The 23097-nt window shown below is 43.0% G+C and overlaps 1 protein-coding gene across 2 annotated transcripts in view; it reads right to left on the reverse strand.

Annotated features, from left to right (window-relative positions):
* Positions 1–22890, reverse strand: part of NARS2 (asparaginyl-tRNA synthetase 2, mitochondrial) — a 48701-nt gene extending 25811 nt beyond the window's left edge. For both annotated transcript variants that reach the window (XM_058825737.1, XM_058825736.1), the window contains exons 1-6: positions 22723–22890; positions 19508–19617; positions 19012–19132; positions 18202–18342; positions 14992–15072; positions 7334–7434 (exon numbers count right to left, since the gene is read on the reverse strand). In XM_058825737.1, the coding sequence (XP_058681720.1) occupies positions 7334–7434; positions 14992–15072; positions 18202–18342; positions 19012–19132; positions 19508–19617; positions 22723–22845 (677 nt within the window). In that variant the 5' untranslated portion in view covers positions 22846–22890. The remainder of the gene's footprint in view (positions 1–7333; positions 7435–14991; positions 15073–18201; positions 18343–19011; positions 19133–19507; positions 19618–22722) is intronic.
* Positions 22891–23097: the final 207 nt, after the last annotated feature.

A 23097-nucleotide genomic window follows, 5' to 3' on the forward strand; every position in this document is an offset into this window, starting at 1 on the left:
GGTTTTAAAGACTCCCCACAGGCCATTTCTGCTTGCCCTCTGGGGAAAGGCAGATGAGAAAAGCTGCATCTTGACAAAGACTTTTGTAGCAGTACGTGAGGCTCAGGCCTGGGCAGCAGAGCTGGTGTGCTGAGTGCTGAGGTTTTGGCTCATGCTGCGACGAGATGGGACTGTACTTCCTTTTGTAAGCAGCCAAAAATAAATACATAAAGTAAAAAAAAAAAAAAAAAAGAAAGCTGTCTAAGTTCCCAGACAGGGACTGGGAAGTGCCAACTTCCCCCTGCAGCCAGTCAGAGTGAAGCAATGCAGCAGCTTCTCTTGCTGCAACTTCCAAAGGGCAGGGATCCACGATGCCCGCGAGGCTGCATGTGCACAGCACCCTCCTGCCACGCTCCAGGACCTGCCGTCCCCTTGCCACAGAAGATGGGACAAGGATCCTTCCCAGGTCATCCCCTCTGCTTGAATAGGATCCAGGCACACTCAAGTAATTAACAACAAAGTGACCCATATACCCTAATTACCTGGCGATCACCCAGAATTTGTTTATTAAACCTCTCAGCAGAGCTAGACACTGGATTGTTAGTCTACAGATGGCAGGAGAACACGGGAAAACTGAGACAAAGGACATTAAGAGTTACTCAGAGACATACAAGTCATCTGCTCCAGGCTTAAAGACCTCATCAGCCTGGGTCCTCCACCCTTCTATGCAAGTGTTGTACTTCATTGTCAGTGGAGTCTTACTCTGTCCTAGTTTTGATATTATTGTTTCTAATTAAAGTCAATAAAATGGCTGATTAGCAATGAAAACTCAAGCTGGGTTGATGAAAGCCACCAGAGTAGCTGAGGATTTATTCAAATAATCATTTCCCATTCTCTAGCTAACAGAGATATTCTACAAAGGAGTGATACAAAATGTTCTAAAGATTTAAATAAAACAGGTAGCTAAAATGTTTTTCAAACTTAATCGTCCCATTGACTCCTACTCTAAGGCATTAAAATACATTACCAACACGTTAGGAGGGAACAACTGGGTTAAATCTTTTTCCTTTCAAAGTGGAAAAAATCCATGTTCTATAAAAATTGCATTATAACAGCCAGGAAGAGGATAAATAATTTTAATTTTTTTTCATTTTTCACATGAACATTGGTGTTATGAATTCTGCAAGTATCAATCACAACACAAAAAAGCATCAGTGGGTGCAATACTGAACAAAGGGAGTCATGGCTCAGGCCACATTCCAAAGTTTGGGTGTAACTATTTAAAACCTCCAAAGCCTCAAATTCTACACTAACTAAACAAAGTAAACAACTGTATAAAAAAAATTACTAAAATCCATATAAAATGCAACATGTTACTGCTGACTACAACACGTATCTATATTCTATTCTACTTTAGTAAAATGGCAGCAAATTGAAGAACTTCAGGGCATGTGCTAATGGATTTGTGCATGTATTTCAAGGAAAGCTGCGGGAGCAAATAGGGATGAAGTTGCCTGACTTCACATCTCATCCTGGAGCCATCTCCTGAGGGACAGAGTCTCCTTGAGAAGCAGGAGCTGCAGGCTGGACACAAGGCAGGTTCATGCTCTCATAGGGTATTAAGTTTGCCATGGTGTTGTTTTGCTCACTGATGGTGAGCTGAGCTGCCCACAGGCTTCTTGCTTGCCTCAGTCACAAAGTAAAATAAGTTTCCAGGAGTCACCACAAATGTGGCAAAGGAACATGTGGGCAGAGGGTTGTGACAGCCAGTACTGTCACTCACAAAGCCACAGCTTCTTAACCCCTGCAGCTCTCACAGCATTGTCCAGGCACACGCATGCAGTGGAGCTGCAAGGCCCCCCACACGTGTGGATGCTGGGTTCTCCTGCCACAGACCCTACAGCACCTACCACTGACTGGAACAGGGATGATCAGGTATTCAGAGAAGGAAATGGGACTATGCACTGGATTCAAGACAGAAACACACTGGTTCAACTTAGCTTACTTGTAAAATGAGGACCAAGAATTTCAGCTGAGGACACGTTTCACCAGATGAACATGAAACTGTCTCTTCTCTTGCTCCTTGCACTTGATTTTTACGGCAAGGACATAACACAAAGAGCACACAGTTCAAGACCGCAGGGATTGCATTCAGCCCTGCATGTGAGGATCCCAGAACATGGCTGAACTGCAGCTAACCTCAGCACTCATGCTTGCAAGCAGATTACCTGCTTACCCTCCCCAAAATGTGGAGAGGAAAAAAGGACCAACAGGATATCCATGTGGCTGTAAAGCTCCAACTAGCCAAGCAACTCTAGACTCACTGTTGTACCTACAGAGTTCATCTATTTGGCCTCCCAGTAATACAAAGTCATTAACAATCACTGCAGCAGTCATGAACCAGACTGAAGTATGCAGTAATTGATTAAAACCAGACATGTCACGGTTGCTTTTTATAGATCCAATTAAGTGTCAGCCTAATTAATGGAACTTAGTGCACTAATTATAAGAGTCTGCATTATGACTCAGACTCAAACAAATGTTGTGCAAGAAATGTCAGAAATTTTTTTTCAGACATCCAAGATAAATAATTACACTTATTTTTGTTACTTCTTAGCAACAGGAATGTTATACAACTGGACATCATTCCTGCAGCTGCATTCAGAGGAATTTAAAATTGTACAGTGTAGAGCAAATATTTGTTTAAAGACAATGTAATCTGTGTCATCATTAGCAAGTCATTTTGGAATCAAATTTTAAGAGCGTGTGTTGCCAGTCTGCTGAGAATGAAGCCTCTTTTATGGAAGGCAGCCTCAAAGACATCTCTTTTGAGCTCTGCAGTGTTTTCTTGAATATCAAAATGACAGCTCTCTCTCATTCTCCATCCTCCATGCTTTGAAAAACACTGAAGTACTGGCATTTTAAAAGTGAAATCAGTGTGATTTTAGCACCTTCTGCAAACAACAGGAAATTCACTGAGTTCAGCTCTCTACAAACTCAGGCAGACACAGCCAAAATAGTCTGGATGACTGAAATGCTTTTTAGATCCTCTCTGCAACCTGCAAAACCAGTTGTAGGATTGCAGAGAACATCTGGATTAGGCAGAAGAGCAGAATAGATGATGGTTTAGCAATTGAGGGAATGTGCTTGAGGAGAGAGGGATTAATTACGCTGCATCTAAACCAAGCTTGATAAGTAGACGTTAGCAGGCAGAAGTCTGAATGAAAGGCTGAGATTTTAAGTTAGCAGGAAAAACAAGTATGGGGATGTTGAACTGAAATTGAGCTAGAGAGATAATTCACTAAGATAGTATTGTGCCTGAAATAGGTGGAGAGGACAATGAGAACAAAGGAAAGAAAAAAACTTAGAAGAAGAAAATTACTTGGGCTGGAAGGGACCTCAGGAGGTCAATGGTTCAGTCTTCTGTTCAAAGCAGGGTCAGCAAGAAGGCCAGACCAGCTCAAGGCTCCACCTAGCTGCGTTTCTGGTGAAGAGCACACAGTGTCTCATCAATCTTGTTCAATGCTTGACTGATTTCTCCATTATTTTCCCACCTATGCCCACTGAGAACTTCACTTTTCTCAACTTATCCCCACTGCTTCTTGTCCTCCTGTCATTCACCACTGCAAAGGGTGGGTCTGTCTTTGGAGAACCTCCTTGCAGGTCCTAACAGCTGCTATAAGGCTGCCCCTCAGACTTTTATCTGCAGGGAACTTCAACACAATGTGAGATGAACAAGAGAGGAGAAACCTAGTGAGGGCCTGATAAGAGAGAAAAGAAACAGGGCTAAGGATGGCACGGAATGATGAGATAACGTATGCTGCCAATCAGGGAGGGGATATCTCTCAAAAGTTTTAAGAAAAGCAATTTTATTTAAGCTTATGATGCAAAAGGCAGAACAGACAGGGCCTGGGATGAAGTGTGGCACAAGGGAAAAACATTGATGTTAAACTATTAACAAGAAGGGCTGAAAAGAGAGGAGCATGTGCAGCCTGTGAGAAAGGAGAATAAAAAAAATAATTACTGCAGCCAGTGAGCTGTACTTCTTGACAACAAATGACTTTGGCTGTCTCCAGTATGTTTCTGAATCATCTTCAGCTGTCAGAGACCATCCAGCCCAGTTCAGGCCCCCAAGGGGACCTTTGTCCTCACCAGAGGACTGGGGGGCAAGGAATACCACATGGACTTCACAGCAAACCAGTGACATTTCAAACCAGATATGAGGACACAGACAGCCCTGTACTTGTACCACACACACTGGCTACTGACTCATAGGAGACTGAAGGGGAGAGCTCTATTACTGAATAAAGACTTTTCTGGAGACCTTAAAAAGCCCATGGATTTGCAGCAGCTGACAATGATTCAGACATGCTGAGCAGACAACCTAGATGCTGTCACTGCTAAGATGAGGCACAATGAAATGAGAAGTTGTGCCAAGTAGGCTGTGTGTATCATACTGAGACAAGATGAACTCCTCTGACCTTGCCTTCAGTAACAAGCACACAGCACAGCAGACGGTCAATAAACAGGAACATCTCTCTTCCCACTTTTCCTCAAAGAAAAAACTCATCAACTATAAATGGCTCACTGCTCTCTCCTGTGATCAGGAACAGCATCCCAAGCAATCCTGCCATGAAACAGAGCCCTGGACAACACACAAGCATGGGCATTCAGGTCTGCAGATAAACTCTCTGCAAGGACACAGAAGATGTGATTCCAGACTCATCTGGTAAGTCTCCTCCACACCTCCCTTTCCAGCCTTTTCCAGCCACTGCTTGGAGGTTGCTCATGAGCTCTGTAAAGCTAAAAGCTAACCCCAAAATTACATGACTGCGTACCTGACCTTCTGCTCCCCTTCTACATACACCTCTCCAAGGACAAATTCCTACCTGCCTCTCACACCTATCCTGCTCCACCTCTACTTTCCAATGGACTTATGCAGGATCTGTCCCTCTCCCAAGTCCTACAAGTCACAAGAGAATATATGTCAAGACTGGATGGGGAAGGTTCTCCTCAGCATTTCTATCTCAGTCTCCTCCCACAAATTCTCAGGAACAAAGTGTTCTTGAGAGCCTTAAGACTGCAACACTTAACATTATATCTAAGCTAAAGTAATTTTAGATGACTAGATAATTTTATAGATGTGAAGAATTTAGTCTGGCTAAAACAAAGGGTAAATTTCATGGAATCAAATCCAAAACAGATAAATCTTTACTGTTTTACCTGATTTGTTTATTGGGAAGACCAGAATATTTCCATTTTGGAGGTGGAAAACTCACTTTTTTACTACTCTAAGACTATGAGTGAAAGTCTCAAGTCTGTCAAAGAGAATGTTCTCTTTTATAATAGGTTTGGTCTTCATCTACACTGAATTTTCCCAATAAATTAACTAAATTAGTACACTGAGCAGCTGGCATGAAATCAGCGCAACAACCCTTATCTGAAGGCGCATTTTTCTGAGCAGTTGCAATGTGTGTTCTCCTCAGACATGGTACTTCAGCCAAATCACTGCTGGCCAGCTGGACTGCTGATAGAGCCTGTCAGAGACCAGATCTCAGGCAGGTAGCACTGCAGTTGTTTGCCATGTACCAAGGGGGGCTCATAATGAACTTATGGTGACTTTAAAAACACTTTTAAAGTGATCAGTTACTGTGGAGTGGAAACCTTCTGAAAATGGGAGGGATAAAATCCTAGCTTTGGATAATGTGAACTTTAAAGATTGGCTTTTTCATCCAGGAGTTCTGACCTGTATTTCTAATAGTGTTTGCTGTCCATGCCTCAATATGCAATGTCGAGAATCAGTGCTGGAGTTTTTTATGTAATCACTGTAGCACAGTTTATTGGCTGCTGATAAATAGCTGCAATGAAATTGTTCAAAGGGCAATTTTTGCATACAAATCAAAACATATCAATTTTTTCAGAAATCTCTTTTCTGCCTGGTTTGTTCTTTCTGAGTGACATGGTCTCTTCTCAGACCAGCTCAATGTCTGCAATATGCAGAAACACTCAAGCCAGACATTCTTGATAGACAGGGTGTTTCTCATGTGGTGCCCTGCCTGCTGTGGCCAAAGCACAGGTCACTTGGCAGCAGATATTAGCTGTGTGATCTCAGATATTAGCTGGGGCAAGTTAATGAGGAAGAGGTTTGTTTAATTGAAGGGGGAGAGATTTTGGTCCCTGGAAAATGAGATGGCATGGGTTTGTGTGTGTTAGACTTAATTGACTGTCATGCATTGTGACCTTTACTGAAAGATGTAATTCAAGTAAGTCCAAAGAAGGAACGTGGATTCTAATGATCAACTTGAAATACAATCTCTCTCTATTACATCAGGCTGTACCCCCTAAATAGTACACAGCCTCCTCTAAGATAAACTCAGCAGATTACTTGTCTGGTAAATACTTTTTCCATTGATATCACTCAGATGCACCTTGCTCTCTAAGGATGGATAAATAAAAAAATCAATGCTCTTCAGCATGCAGTACATTACAGCTTCATGTTCCTATTTTACAGTAGTGTGTTGTTCTTACAGACATTTTGAATAAATCTAGGGCCATCTAAATTTAGATGTGTTTATTCATAATGGAGCATAGCTGTTCTGGGAACCTGCTCCTTTTATTTTTACTTTATTTAAGTACACTGAGTTTTTGAGGCCTGCAGCTCAAGTGGTATTGAATCCCTTCAGTCTTCAAAAATAAATGAAGTTCTTCTGGATGCAAAAGCACAGCACAGATACATCACACAGCATTAACTCTCTAGATGCTGTGAGTCCCTCCAGAGCATAGAATTATTAAATGGTTTTAGAAGTGACCCCAAAGATAATTTTGTTCTAACTCCCTGGCCATGGGCAGGGACATCTTCCACTACCCCAGGTTGCTCAGAGCCCCACTCAACCTGGCCCTGAACACATCCAGGGATGGGGCATACATCCCTGGGTGTGTTCAAGTTTCTCTGGTAAATGTGTGCCAGTGCCCCACCACCCTCAAGTAAAGAATTGGTTCCTAGTATCTAATTCAAACCTTTCCTCTTTTAATCTGAAGCCATCCCCCCTTGCCCTGTAACTCCATGCCCTTGTCCAAAGCCTCTCCTCAGTTCTCTTGTAGCCCATTCAGTATGGAAGGGGCTCTAAAGTCTCCCTGGAGCCTTCTCTTCTCCAAGCTGAACAATCCCAGCTCTCTCAGTCTGTGTCCACACAAGAGGTGCTCCAGCTCTTTCTCTAGGCTGCCCTCTCAGCACCTATCATCCAGCCACTGCTGGCATTTCTGGCAGATAATCACAGCAGATACCTGATGGATACCAAAATTACCAGCTGGGCGTATCCCACAGACAAAGACGAAAACTTCTAATTTTGCTCACCCTGCCATTACTTCCAAATGGAGCTGGCCAGAAACTGTCAGGAAGGCAGGCACATTGAAGAAATGGCTCTTTTCCACTGAATCCTCTTCCTCTCTTGATGTCTGTAACAATGAGGAACAAGTCAGACCATTGGTGTTTAAATAAAAAGCACAGCATGCAGCTTATTTTCCCTCTTTTCAAAGCATCAATTTTCACTTTCCTACCAAGATGAACAGAGAGGAGGAAGAGAAGAATCTCTATCATTTGTAGTTTGAAGCTTCATACAGCATTGCCTTCAAAATTCAATTTCAAGCCTGATGAGAAAATGGAGGAGTGTTTTCTGTGTCAGCCCCACTGTCTTTCAGAAAAAAATTGAAACAGTGTTATTTTCTTTTCACAGGGAAATGAATTTGTTTCCACTGGAAAAAGACAAACAGAAATAAAAAAAAAGCAGTGCAATATCCTCTTAAGATCTGTTATTCAGTCTTCAAAAATATCTCAACTGAAACAATATTAATTTGGAGACATCACAGCTTACGCATTATATAGGCAGTGAAAAATAAACTATGTTTCATTTCAGCTTTTGCATGGTTTTTTCAGGTAATCAGATATTTTAAGCATAAAAATCTACAAGTAATAGAAAATTTAACAAGTTCAGTGTTCCATTATGAAAAACCTCAAAAGAAAAAAAAAGTCCGAAGAGACAATAGGCACAGATTTTAAAAAAGATATACAAAAATTCATCTGAAAACAAGAATAACCTTTAATATTTACTGTGGGTGTCAGCACTAGAACAGGTTGTCCAGAGAGGCTGTAAAGCCTCCATCTGGGGAGATATAAAAAACTCAGCAGCAGAGTACTGGACAGCTCGCTCCAGCTGACCCTGTTTGAGCACAGTGAGATGGATTAGATGATCTCTAGAGGTCACAACTCAGTGACTTTTAAAGAAACATGAGGATAAATTATATTGTGTATCAACATCTTGTATATTTCAATGTCATCCCTAAACTTCGGAGGAGCCAAAGATTCAGGAGAAAAACAGAATGAAACCTCAAAGCTAATCTGAGGTCTGGCTGATCTACATTCACTTCCAAACAAAGACTTTCTTCTGAAATAAGTTTGAAATACCCAAGGTGTAGCTCCTAGGAGTCATGCTAAGTGTTGCTAGTTCAGCTAAGTATGCCACTGCCTCCAGCCACCCCACTCCCCAACTTGCTTTGTCACAGGGAGCCTTGTTCTCCAGCCTTTGATAGCCTACAACTTGCCATTTTTCTCTTATGAGCTTGAAGGTGTTGCTTTTGTTCTCAAAAAGCTCTGCTGCTCATCACAAAGATAAAACAGTGACTTCCAAAAACCTCAGATCACAAGGCAGTTTTATCTCTTCACAGCATCACACTGAAGAAAAGAGCAAGCTTGCCTTGTTCCACAGAGATCAATGAAAATATGACAATTTGTGGCTCTAACCCCAGGACTGCTTCCTTTGTTTCAGAGGTTTTGTGGTTCTAAAAAAACCAAACACCAAACTCTGAGGATGCAGAAGCAGGTCCCTACTGTTTTCATCAAATAAACCCAGAGCATTTGCTCAAAAACAATAAGGATATTAATAAACATCAAACATTCACATACTGTAGCCCCAGAACCATGGCCAGAACACTAAAGAGAAGAGCCATGGTTTCTGGTTTCTCTTTTCCTGCAAGCTTAGTTCAGACATTCCTTGTTTCACCAGTGAAAAATCCCACCTAATCCTGTAGGATGCAGCTTCTAAACAATGAGAAGGAGACAAACTAGAAGCAAGAAAAGAACAAGAAGTCAGCCACAAAATCTCATTGCTTTCCCCCCAATCCACAAACAGGATATAACTGTCTCCAGGAGCTGGGGCCTGGTTTATTTATAATGACTTTGTGGAATTTTTCATTCTTCAAATTAGATGTGATCTCAGAGAGACATAAGGAAAAGAGAAACACAGTGACTAAATAAAGCGAGACAATCTACAACTCAACTGGGCTCCTGAAAACCTGCAGCCTGTTTGAGAGGTCACTGAGAGATCCCAAGATGTTTGTCTGCATTGTGAGCAGCTCCTGAATGGCTTCAGAGAGAAGGTGAAGCATAAACACAGCAATATTTAGATTAAATGTTACTGCCACATCACCATCTGATCACCTCCCCTCTCCACAGCTGCCCACTTACTCTCTCTCATCCTAAGGCACAATACTCAATACAATGGTACAACACAGCTCATGCAGAAAACTCTTCTGTGCATGAAAAATGAAATACCTCCCTTTTTGTTCAGAATGGACACCTTCAGCAAGGGGAGATTCCAAAATTAGCAGCTGCACATTTCATAGGTACAAGTATCAGCTAATCCACTGGAGGTGATTCCTCCACTTTATACATTTGAGCACAGGCCAATGTTCCCAAGTGCCTGTGCCCCAGATTCATGCTCAGCCTTTTAGATCAAGATGGCTTCTTTATTATATGAAACCACAGCTACTGGTACAAGATAAACAAATGGTAGGGGACCCTATCCCTTCACTGCTTACACTGGCTGAAACTGGTTTTCATGTCCATAACCAGCAAAATGAAGCAACAACACTGTGGTGCTTTTACTTCAATTAGATGGACGCTTCTCCCAATTCCCAACCCCAAAACAAGGACTTGATAAAAGATTAGGAGGTGAATTATGGGTGTCCTTTCAAGCTCTTTCCATCCCAGAGTTGACAACTACCCAAATTACAATGGGGGAAAAGGGAGAAAGAATCTGTATGAAACATCTTGGTGGCTCAGAGCAAATGTGCTATAAACATGCTAGTATTTGACATCAACTTCAAAGGCTTTTTATTCTCATTCTAAATACAAGAACAACTGGATTTAGTACCTGTTTTGTTCTTCATCTCCTCAAATGTCTAATGATTTAATTTAAAATTATTCCCTTTGATGTCAGTCTTGTATTAACTTCTCCTTGAGGCAGTTAGCTTCAGGAGAGTACAAACTGTTTGATTCTGTCTTACACTCTATGCAAGCCAAAAGCATGAAGGGATCAGAGAGGACTTGAAAAGCTCACAGAAATCATTGCTGTAGCTCTAGCCCAGGCCCAGACAACCATGCTGCTGCAGCTTCCCAGAAACACATCTTTAATCCAGATTTGCCCTCTGTGACACCCCATTATAAACATTATTGGATTTTCCTTTTCAGACAACCCCTGCAAAATTCCTAACTTCTAAGAAGTCCTCCTTGCAATTCCAGTCCTAATTCTGACCAGCTGGACATGCACTGAGCAACAGCAGCTGGTTCTGCTGAGACACACATCTCATAAACATGTACTGGAATGCATAACATCTCATAAATACAGACTGGACAGGCAGATATGAATCAGGTAGAAATGAGGAGAAAATGGGAGAGCTAGAACATGAAACAGCCAGCTGTCCCTCAGCTCAGGTCCAGCTTACCCTGATCCCTGCTGAGCACTTCTCTGAAGTACCAGTCTCTCCGGCACTGGCTGCCTCCCAGACCATCACACATCGCTAAAAGGTTAAACACCTTACAGACACTAATACTGTGTTGTGTTTAACTGTGATCCTCCCCAGCAGATCCCAGCTTTCTTTGGTGCTGACAAGGATATTTTTCAGTAGTACCAAAGGGATGGTAGGAGTAAGTTTCTGCATCTTCAGGAGCAGGTACATATTGCTGGTGCCACAGCTGGCACAGCCACAAACCTGCATGATTAGGAACATAAAAACAAAAAGACATTGACTCCTGTGAGTGAGGGGCAAAAAACCCTCGAAAACTCAACAACCTCCAGATGCATTTTAGAGAAGAACTATACCTGGACAGTTCTTCAGGCTTACAGTTAAATGTCTTTTCAAGCAATGAAATGGCCTGATCCAGACCCTGGGTTCAGCCAGGTGCCATGAGGTGTGCATGGGAAGAGACAAGGCTCACACAGAGCACATTTACCTCTGACAGGGAGAGTGCAGCACTCCTTACACATAGAGAGTGGTCCCAGGAAGGAATATGGCCACAGGTAATAAACCTACATGTGAGATCTTCTTTAAGGAGCTGTGAATGCATGATACAGCTGTTATACTTTGGAACTCACTGCATACTGAGTTCCCTTAAAAGGCTGCAGCTGGGCAGCAGGGAAAGTGGCTGTGGAGACCCACACTGAACCAGCTGGAGTGTCCTGGGCCAGACAGGCTCTTACAGAGCACTGAGAAGCCTTCACCTTCTCCACATCAGATGAAAGCAGCCATACAAAGAAAATTTTCCAGACAGCAAAGTGGAAAAGAGAGCAAGAGACTCAGAAAACAGGGAGTCTTCAACACTGCAGACAGAGTGGGAGGCTACTGAAAATAGCAGGGAACAGACATGCAGCTGGGTCACAAGGATGAAAGTACGGCAAATTTCTTAGGACGCAGCCACAGAAGGTGACTGAGTAAAGTTTCTTGCAACATAAAAAGCTGCTAAGAATTCTACACTTCAGAAGAAATAAAAAAGAAAAATAACCAAAAAACCAAAAAAGCAAGGAAAGAATCTGTGCTGAGGTGTAAGTGCTAAAACTGCTGGTATAGGGGAATTATTTTCAGATTAAAATAGAAAAAGGGCTATCTGCCCCTGCTGATCTGCATTCTCCCTATTTCAAGAATTACCTCATCCTGCTCTGGATGATACTAAAACACTGCTTTCAACAGTCAAACTTCTTCTAGTATTTTCAATATATTTACTTTATAGAAAGAAGCACAAACAAGATGCTTTCTCCCCTACATGCTCCCACTACAGGAAGACACTGTCAACAGTGCAGAAAGCCACAAGATGGTGTTGCTGATGTGGGTTAGGTTCTGTCTAGTAGTCTTCACACTTCTGGTAGTTTTTCCTCAAACCTACACTTTTCAGGTGGAAAAGTTTCCTCTGGAGTTGTTAGCATCTTGTGACTTATTTATTCTTTAAAATGTCCTCTGCTTACTGCACTCCTTTCACCATTACAGTACTTCATTTTAAAAACATTTAGTTGATTTGCCCAGCAGAGAGGGAATATGGATTCTCCCCCATCCCAAGTCCTAATATGAGACCCAAAGCTATGTACAGACTCATCAGTAAATCCAAAACCAAACAAAGATAATGAGGAAGCTGAGCATATAAACAAACAAATCCTACAGGATTAAGAGTTTTGGGAATCAAAGACCACATTTCAAAAAGCCTTTTCATTCTAACTTCAGATACATTTTCCCCCATTTCTTCAACTCACATGTAAAAACATATTCATACTCTCTTCACTTTCCATCCTTTCAAAAGAATGCACAGGCCTGAGCAGCCATCAGATGTTAGTCAGAGGATTAAAATTGTGCTAGTAAGAGAAAACAGCTATTTAAAGGCAATAGTACATAGTGGGTACAAAAGCAGCCTCTACTTGGGTCCTAAAGGCTATGCAACTAAAGTCTTCAACTTACTTCACCTGCAGCAGATCAGCAAAACTGGTGAGACTATTAGTTCTACACACTGCCCAAGGGAGCTAAAAAAAAAAAAAAAAGAAACAAACCCAAAAGGCAGAAAAACTCCAACCTGTTAACAGCAGATGTACTGCAACTACTACAAATTCAGGAGTAATAGGACACCAATTCTGGCTGCAGCTAGAAGACGGGTCTTAAAACTTAAAGAACAGGATTTAAATATTTTTTGAAACCAAAGAATCTAATTTGAAGGTTGTTTTCATCAACTCCCATCACCAGATATCTTAGTTCCTCCTCAAATCTAAGTGGAACATGAATTTATATTCTCCCTTGTCCTGTTCAAACAGTGAATTAAAGGCTAGTTTAGAAAGTGACTGAATACAGCAGACAAGAATGTCTCGATAGTTGGTTTGGTTAAAAGCACATGAAGATTCTGGGCTTTGCTGCAAACACCATACCCTTATTGTTATGTCTGACACCCTTCTGTGACTCCTATTTTGTGTCTGACAGCATTACATACATCACATCACATACAAGGCAGGCTCAATCTTCTCCATGTTTTCACTGTCAAAAAATAGTATCAGTGCTCCAGCGGAGTGACGTGACTCCAGCAGGATAGCATGCAGCCTCAGAATTCTGCTAGCCAGGACCAGTTGTAAATAGGGCTTTGCAGAAACAAAACTAAGTCCTAAATTAAGCCAGACAGTGAAGCTGTAATCAAAGAAAAAAAACAGGAAATCAGGGAGAACTCCCCTCCACCCAGCAGCAAGTGGGTTTGTGAATTCCTTCCTTTATGGCACAGGCCATTTAATGGGGCCTGACTTGGCATTTAGTGCACACTTTTCAAGAACAGCTGTAGTTACAATTCTCCAAGACAGGTACTATTTGCACCTCAGTAATCCCACTGGAGAGGAATAAAATATCCACCTTGAACCACGCATTTAGATAAGATCCAGTTTATACAAGTTTCAGGCTCACAGTTTAGCACCTCAATCAGCATTTGCATCAGGGCTGCTGTCACCACCAGCCACCTACGCTGCAGTCCTGCATCCTCTACAGCTTTCAAGTGGATACAATTTGTCCCGAAGACGCAAAACACTGTACAGCTGCAAACTGCATAATGTTTCCATCATTAAGTGTCACTTGTTTTCACGTCTTAATTTGCATGCAACAGCCTGGAGTGAACCTTGGGTAGCATTAAGGCATCTCAATTAAACAGGAACAATTTAGTTTAGCTAATCAACCCTATTGTCCCAGCAAGCAGAAAGCTGAGCCACATGTACTGGTCTGGAAGGGAATCACTGGTAGCACAGGTTAGACCTTGAGATCCTGGAGAACAAGCAGACAGAAGCTTTTTTTGTCACAAGGCTGTGCAGAGTGGAAGACACGATCTCACAAGTAACTGCTACCTCAACAAATTTTCTTTTGCTTACAGATGAATCACCAGCAAAGCTGGAGACAATACGCATACCAGGCAATGGATGCTGTTGTTTGAGACAGAAGACTGAATTTCACATACAGAAGTATAACAGGCAGTGGGATTCTGTATGATTAATGACTGTGGGGTCAGGAATCATAAGAAATCTGTGGGGGAGATCTTAGTGGTTATGACTGCGTTTCAGTTTCACAGGAGGTTCTGACCCATGATCTGAAGTACTCTTATAACAACAGATTGCGCCAGTAATTCGGTGTTTATGGAGAAACTCGACAATATGGGGGGAGAATTCCAGCACACAACAGGAGTAGCTTGTAGGGAGAAACCTGTATGTACAAGTTGGTGAAAAGGAGTTTCAGATACTGCTGACTTTTTTTTAAAGAATTATCTCATGATTAATTATATTCTTTGTTTCAAAGCTAAGAAATACTTGAGTGTAGTAGTCTGTCCTGAATGGCCCATCCCATCTCTTGGGCTCTTATGATCACATCATTCTGTTTACTAAGATGTTCCACCTCCCTCTGTTATTCTTTGTAAATTTTTCCACAGCACCAGGAATAGAACAACCTCATCAGTACAAAAGGTGCTGATTAACGCACAATACAGCAATAAAATAAAAGATAATGTATCTGTTTAACTGTCTAAATTATTAGTTGAAACAAAGGATTTCTTTATTAAAAAAAAAATCACAGAAGTACATAAAAGGGTTTATGAAGAGAAATATTTCCTCTAACCTTTAATAACTCAAGAACTGCTTTACAAAAAACCAAACCAAACAAACTTTATGAAACCCAACTTACCTCAATTTGAAAGAGTTCCCCAGCACCTTCACAGTCATTGGATGTAATTATGGGGGTATGAATATGCACATATCCATTATCCTGGAACAGACAGAACAGCAAAGTTAACAGCTGTCACCCTCAAGGATGACATCAACCAGTACACATAACTAGGCCATTAGCCCCCAGCCAGGACAGCACATGGAGTCTTTTGGGCAGCTTCTGGGACAGATGACAAACTGAGTGCTACCATGATTTAGACATCATCGTTTACTATCGGTGTGTTTTCCTCCAGGTTTCAAAACCAAAAGAGATTTATGTCATTACTATGAGTTTTTTGCAATGGCCTATTTCCATACCATTCTCTTTTCTTCTCACTTCCCCAGCATTTTTATAGTTTTGGGCAGTTTCAATCAAATTCACCCCTAAGACCCCAACACTTTGTTTCTTTCAGCTTTTTGGAAGACAGTGGTAGGCAAGGACACACTTTGTGTGCTGCATTAAGAGACGTGACCAAATGTGTTGGATGACAAAAATCACGTACTGGATGAAAGAGACCTTAAAAACACCCAACCACCCATAAATTGTCAGTCCTACTTTGCATCTTCTAAGATACTGAAGTCAAACTGATTTTAAGAGACAGGGTATACCCTGGCTTGGTTCTGGTCTAGGTACCTGCAGAATTACACATTCATGTAATAGTTCATAAATCCAGCAGAGGCCTCTGAAACCAGTAAGGCTGAATGAAGAGAGCCCCTGTTCTCTGGATTTCTCTGCAGTGCAGGCATGGCTTTTAAAACAGCTGCAACCCAATATTCAGTGGATAGATACATTTTAGCTGCACAGCTTTTACCAGAATAATATAATTCAGCCAGTCACATGAGAGGTCCTGGTCCTTATCACCAGCTTGTTAAGGGACTAGGAAGACAGAAGTAGTATTTACTGCCCACTCTAAAATTAATTTGGAACAAAAACCTCATATGGACATGCAATGCATTTTGTGGGAGTACAGTAACACAACCAAGAGGGAGCAAAGTCCCTGCAGTCAGCTCTAGGCTACCTTGGTTACAGGTGCAAATTCCTTGGCTCCTCACTGGGATCCAGTTACTGCACAGAAGGGAGTCTTGGATCCAGAGCTACTTGCTTTGCCTGGAGAAGGAAGTTTCAGTCTACCAGTACAAAATGCAGGCCTCTGACACAGTTCTCTGCATATTCAGGGCCCTGCTGGTGACATGGCCTCCCAGATCCACATGAGATGTTAAAAAATGCCTAAATTCCTTATACAGTGGTAGCAGTTGCTGTAAAGAAGCACACTTCACACAGAAGATCCCTTACATGCTTTGGAAAGTACTGCAAACTGCACAGATCTGAAATAAGAGAATCCCCATAAAACCTCTTGGATAATTCCCCTTATAAAAGCTTCTAAAATAATTCAAGTTGCATTACTGGCTCTCACAAACCTGGAACTTAATGTACAGAATGGAATTTGCCATTCACAATGCAACTATCTTACTGTGCCTAGGAACAATGTTCCTATCCCACATGGACCACAATTCTCAGAAGATTTAAAAAGGACATTTTAGCTTTCAACACCCAAACCAAAGGCACTTGGCACTAGTCATTCATTCCTGGAAATGAACAGGCTAAAATAGAGAGGTTTTTAAAGTTACAGAGAGTCTTGATAATTTTGTGTATTCAAAGAGCTCCACTTATTTTCTTCCACCATTAAGCTCCTTACAGCTTCGCCCAGTGAAAATGGTCAAATTATACTTTGTAGCTACGGTATGTTCTGACATTGTCAAGTTGGAAATTGCAATATTCTTGGGATGATGCAAGTGGCAATTTTAAGACTTCCTTCCATTAGAGACAGAATAAAACCACAGACATTCCTGGTACTAGGAGAGTTCTCACACAAGCATTTATAAATATCAGGTCTGGGACCAAATCTTGCCTTATTCCTTTAAAAATAACTTTAGTGTAGCTGCTGCTGCTAAATTGATGATAGAGTCTATTACAAAATAGAGTTCTGCTCTTGAACGCTGTAAACAGGAAGGATTGTCAGAGCCTGAGCAGGAGGGGGTTTGGAGAAGCAAAGCCTGAATAAGGCTGTTTTGTACCTCGGCTGCCTGCGTGTCCAGGTTTGGAAGCACAAAGCGTTGCAGGCAATGCCATCTAGTGGCTCGACACCGGCACAGACTGATTCCCAACACAGCTGGCCTCTGTCTTGGGAGCCGGCACAATGCTGAAACCAGCTGCTTTACCTGACATGGGACCCCCCACCCCACCCCAACAAAACCCACAAAACTCATTCAAACACCATGCAATTCCACACAGGCAGTTCTCAGAGCAAGTAAGTCTTCTTTGCCATTGCAGGCAGCAAAGACCAGCTAACCTGGAACTAGAAATTCATCTGAACATTTCTAACCGGTTTCTTAGGCCACACTAATTATTACAGATGAATTTTGTCATCAGAATTATCTGAATGTGATTCTATTCTATCTAAAGCCAGCTTATCTAAACTAAAACATGCTTATTTCCAGGAACAGCTTTAAAGAAAGGCTCAGGTGTGCTAGAGGACTCACTACCTTTCTTTTTCTAGTCACCCATGTGACTAGAATCTATGTGACATCTGGCATCAGAGCCAATTCACTGCTCCCCTGCTGCAAAAAGTCTGTGCTGTGCTCACAGCTTAAGAGTGACACATTCAGAAAACACAGGTGGCTCCCACCCATGAGTTTCAAATGCACCAGACCAGGAGTGTCATAATGTCAGCCAACAGCATCCACACAGACTTGTACTGCAGTAAGAGGCAAGAACTGAGAATAACATGAAGCTCTGAGTCAGTTGGTCTGTGTTCCTGCATCACAGTTTTTTCCATGTGGGTGGAGGTTTCTGTCCAAGGACCATAAGGTCACTGCAGAGGATGGGTTAAACACAATCATATTATGTTGTGTTCCACAGACCACACACTTGCAGGCAATTATACTGCAACTCTGTGAAAGGGATAAATAACAGGAAATGGGTGGAAAGACACTGACAGGCCACAGATGCACTAACCAACATAACCAACTGCATAAGCAACAGTCTGGCCAAGATGCAGCCAGGCTCTGGCCTGGAAAGAAAACCACTGTGTGCAAAATCCATGTCATGCTCCTTCCCTGCTAACCTGCTCCCATAGAGCCAGCCTGGGTGGAGTGTTCTACTCGAGAGGCTGGGTACAGAAGGGATTACCTGGAAGAAGGAGTGGATGCTGGCAGTGGCCTCACTGCGGATTCGCAGCAGGGCGCCCAGCGTGTTGTTCCTGCAGCGCAGGTGAGGGAACTGTCGGACGTACTCCAGCGGGTGCCTCTCCCTCATTTTCAGGGGAAATGACTGGAAACAACAAGGAAATCAAAGTAAGAGGATGAGAACTTGGGAGTCCATGCAGTTTTATTGCTATTCACAGAATGCCATCTCGCCCTACTAAAACTCAATCACCATTACAGAGCAGAGAAGAACTAGATGCTTTTGCCTATCCTCTCTGCTTATTTTGTGTATTTTACAATGCATACAGCAGAGCAAGATCCATGAACATGAGAGAAAGTATCAGCATTCTAAAAGACTCCACCTTTTGGATGTTGAGCCCCTCTGAAACCCAGCTGTTCACCTCACTGCTGCAACAGCAAGCTGGTTCTGAACGTGCCTGTGGCAGATATGGCTCTTCCAGCTGCATAACCTGGAGTGTCTTGCCAGTTCCACTGTTTCTCCAATCCATGGTAAGCAACCTGCACAGGTAAGTGCTTCAGGGTGGGACAAAGGCATACTCCTAACTGTCAGCCTGTGCACATTTTCCATGGAGAAATGGCTCTGTCACAGAAAAGAGCTTTCATGGTGATCCAATGTTTCTCTTTTGATGCACCCTACAGACACTGCTGACAAATCAAAGTCTGCAGGATCACTCAGACTTAAAAGAAAATACAGTTTCAAGCATGTTTTGTTGGATACTTGGCCCTTCAAGAATTGATTTCTAGCAGTCCTACCCCTTCTGCTACAGTGACATACCCAAATATCACAAGGTCCCACCACATGAATGGTTTCAGCTTGCAGCTCCATGTTTTGCATCTTATGAGGACTTTTGACAAGCTTCCCTTGCACTTCCACTGCACTTCCAAAAGTCAGGTCTCTAAGAAACAAAGAAAAAACAACAGCTTAACTAGGTGCTGATACAACTACATTCAGAAGAGAGATTCCTGTTAATTTAGCTGGATTACTGAGGGTCACAAGAGATGCTATAGCCATAGAGCTTAACTGACAAAATGAAAAATTATTAAATGCAGAGGTGGGAATGGGAAGAGACTCACAAAGCTATAGAAGAATTTAGAACAAGGCAGGAATGTTGGACAAGCAGGGAGAACAGTGACAGGTTTTTATCAGAAGAGGCTCTTGGTGGAGACAAATGAGGCTGGCCAGTCCCTGGCACAGGGAAGGAGGCCTAAGCAGACCCCTCCAAGCACTGCTCAGCACATGTTATTTCTCCAGTTATTTCAAATGGATCTACCTCTTTTCCAGGCTGGGATCAGCAACCACCTGGAGGCTTTCCAAAGAACTCCCATCATTTATGTGCAGGAACAAAACTTCCTTCTGGGATCGGACAGAGCGAACCCAGCCCTAGAGGTAAAAGAAAAAGAAATTTGTTATTTTTTGGCAGGAACGCTGTGTGCTCATGCTCTTCTTCCAGCTGAGCTGGACACACCACTTCAGGCCTACTTCAGCGTCTTACTGAAATCAAACAGTAACTGTTTCTTTAGAGGCGAAAAAAAAATAATGATAATAAAAAAAAAAAGAAAAAAGTTAATGTCAGTTTTTGACTTCAAAGCAGAGAGAAGGAATCCTTAGGCACAGACATCCTTCTGAGGCAGAGTCTCTTCCTGAGAACAGCAAGGATTAAAAAGATGTACCTGCACCTTTGGGGAGCTGAGAACACAGAAAGCAATGAAGTGCTCTGAAGATGTAAAGTGTTTTGGCAAAGTACATATTCCTATAGGTGATGTCCCTTCCAAACTCTTCTTACTAAAACAGGAGAGAGCAGTAATGCACTCTTCTATTCATTACAATACACTCAAGACCATTCTGATGGTTTCCAGTATCAGTTTTGTTGTTGCATCCTTGTAGTAAGGTTCCAATGTTTCAAATCTTCCAATTTGTTCACTACTGGTTTATGTGCCCTTAAATGCTGGACTGCTAAAACAATGTTGCATGTTGCAGCCAATAGATTCACATGAAAAACTATGTATTCATGCAAAACAAAAATAAAAATTATTGCCTCGGATGTTTTTCCTTTCATCTCAAAAACCAAGACTGCTTCATTGAGCCCATGGAGAAAAAAAAAGCTATTAAGAAAAAAATTTAGAAATACTTTGTTGAGTTTCATGAAAAGAATAAAACTAATGATACCCCAATTCTTTGTAACAGCAAAACAGGAAAACTGACCATGTACAGTGCAGGCTAAATGTCTTAATTTGAGTTTTTTAAAGACATATAAATTTTAATTACTTTTTTATGGGAAACATTAAGTCAGTACCAAGGCAGCAAGCAACAGTAATAGCATGCAAAATGTAACTCCCATAGTTGCTGCTCAGCTCAGCAAAGCTGAGACAAAGCTGGCCAAAATTATCTGCTGAGAGCCTTGCAGATCAAATTCTAACAATATTGTAGAGAACTAAACCCAGTGCTGATTAAACAACCAAACTGCCTCTTGTCCAGCCAGTTTCATCTTTTTCTTAACTGGAAGGGACCAAATAGTCCCAACGACTTCAAACTGGGCAAGTGCTTTAGGGATTTTTTACCAGGAAAACTAATTCAAATCCATCTACTTCTGTCACCCAGACAGAACAAACCAAGAATTAATCAGCACCAGAAGTAAAGTGTGTTATAGTTTTAAGAACTACTACTAGCACAGGCAAGCATTACACAGGCTTGTATAACATGCTTTCCATACTCTATGTAAGAACCATGGAAGATTTTAAAGACATGAATCTAGTGAGTCAGACAGGGTAAACCACCAGAAGGAAGAACTAATGCAAGAAACATGATCATCTGGACATCCTCTTATTTGTATAGTGAAAGTAAAAGGTATTTCCTACAGTAACATGCTGAAGCTGTTGTGCATATCCTCTGTATTCCAGGAACACACCACGTGTGTTATACTGGATGCATGTTTAATGTATAATGGCAGGTATTTTTCCTCCCCACAAACACTCCTTAACAAAACACACCAAAAATGAGCAAAGAAACATTCTCAAGAGCTTTTTTTGCCACCTCATCAAGCAGTTCTGGAATCTTTTAAATAGGAGGAGTCTCGCATCCTGCAATAGGAAGGAAAAGCACACCCACAGGCTTGTATTGGAGCAGCAGAGGCTGCAGCAGCAATGTTCTGATCACTTCATACCTACCAGAATAAACGTACAATAAAGGTGACAACCCTGACTCTAACAATTAGACTGCACGTTCCAACAATTGGGCCATTATAAGGTTGGATTTAAGCCAGACCAGATTCCTAGCCCATTTTAATACAAACCCCCCACATTTTGGTAGCAAAGGGGAAGAGCAAAGCAGCAACAGTCTGGAGGACAGGGAAGATGGAGGAATGACAGTATTGCAAACTTTAGCATTGGTTTATTCTAGCTTGCATTATTCATCAAACTACATCCAAAAAGAACCAACACTGGATGAGCTTCTTCCTACCCTATTAGGCTTAACCTATGTGTGAGCAGGAATACCAGTGTGCTACAAACTGGTTTTTGGGTTAGTAGAATCACAGAAAGGTTTGAACCAGAAGGGACCTTAAAGGTTATCCAGTTCTAACCCCACTGCCATGGGCAGGAACACCGTTCACTAGACCAGGTTGCTCCAAGCCCCATCCTGGCCTTGAACACTTCCAGGGATGGGGCAGCTACATCTTCTCTAGGCAACCTGTGCCAGTGCTTCACCCCTCTACAGTGAGAAATTTCCTTCTTATAAATCTAAATGTATCCTCTTTCAGTTTTGTTTAAAACGGTTACCAAGTACCCCAGTCCTTTTCATATTCGTCCAGAAATACTGACAAGTACATAGCCCTGCATGGAAGCAGGGACTCTGTGTGTGCAACCACCGCTCTGCCAGTTGCAAACACCACAAAAAAGGGGAACAATCCCGTGCCAAGGAAAAGTGCCTCATAGCTAAAATGCCCATTAATTCCAGGCCATCTTGGTTCACAAGAGGAGCCAAATACAAACGTCAGGGGAAGTGTTACCGATGGTTCTACTGACACTGCTCTAAACCTGGACGTATGTGGCACAAGACCTGTGAAAAAGCTTTAAAAACAGCAGCACACAGGGAATGGCTCGCTCTCCGGAACAGATACATCCAACGCAGCGGAGAGCACGTTCAGCACAACCCAACACGGTGACAACGCTGCTCCGCACATGCCGAGCGACCCCAAGGCTCCGCCGGCTGCGACAGCAGGGCGGGAGAACGCACACACAGAGCGGCTCGGCACGGCGGCACAGCAGATCCGGGAGCTCAGCAAAACGCTCTGCAGGGCTCCCGCTTCGCTCGCTGAAGCACGGGCGTGGGCCGTGCCCTTCCAGGCCCTCCCCTCCGCTCGGGCCCTGGGCCGGGCGCCCTGGGCACACACACCCGCACTCTGAGCGGCCCCGGGCACACACACCTGCACTCTGAGCGGCCCCGGGCACACACACCCGTACTCTGACCGGCCCCGGGGGGCACACACACCTGCACTCTGACCGCCTCCGCCGGCTCCCGTGCCCCCAGCGCCTCGCGCACCCGCAGCCGCACGGCCCGCGGCAGGGAGGCGCAGCGGCGCAGGGCCCGCCACCCGCTCCGGGCGCACAGCATGGCGAGGCCCAGCGGGGCCGCTCCCCCAGAGCCCGGCCCGAGCCCGGCGCCCGCTCCCGGTTCCCGCACGGGCCCACGTGAGTCCGCCTGCTTCCCGCCGCCCAACGTGACGGCCCGCCCAGCCAATGGTCGCCCCGACTGCCCCCGGCCAGCCAATCGGAACAGAATGCGCCTCTCGACCCACCTGTTCCGCCTCCCTGCCGCAAGCGGCTCTGGGAAATGTAGTTTTTCCTATGGTGTGGCGGCTCCTAG

Source organism: Ammospiza caudacuta, chromosome 2, assembly GCF_027887145.1.
Source record: "Ammospiza caudacuta isolate bAmmCau1 chromosome 2, bAmmCau1.pri, whole genome shotgun sequence".
NCBI classification, from domain to species: Eukaryota; Metazoa; Chordata; class Aves; order Passeriformes; family Passerellidae; genus Ammospiza; species Ammospiza caudacuta.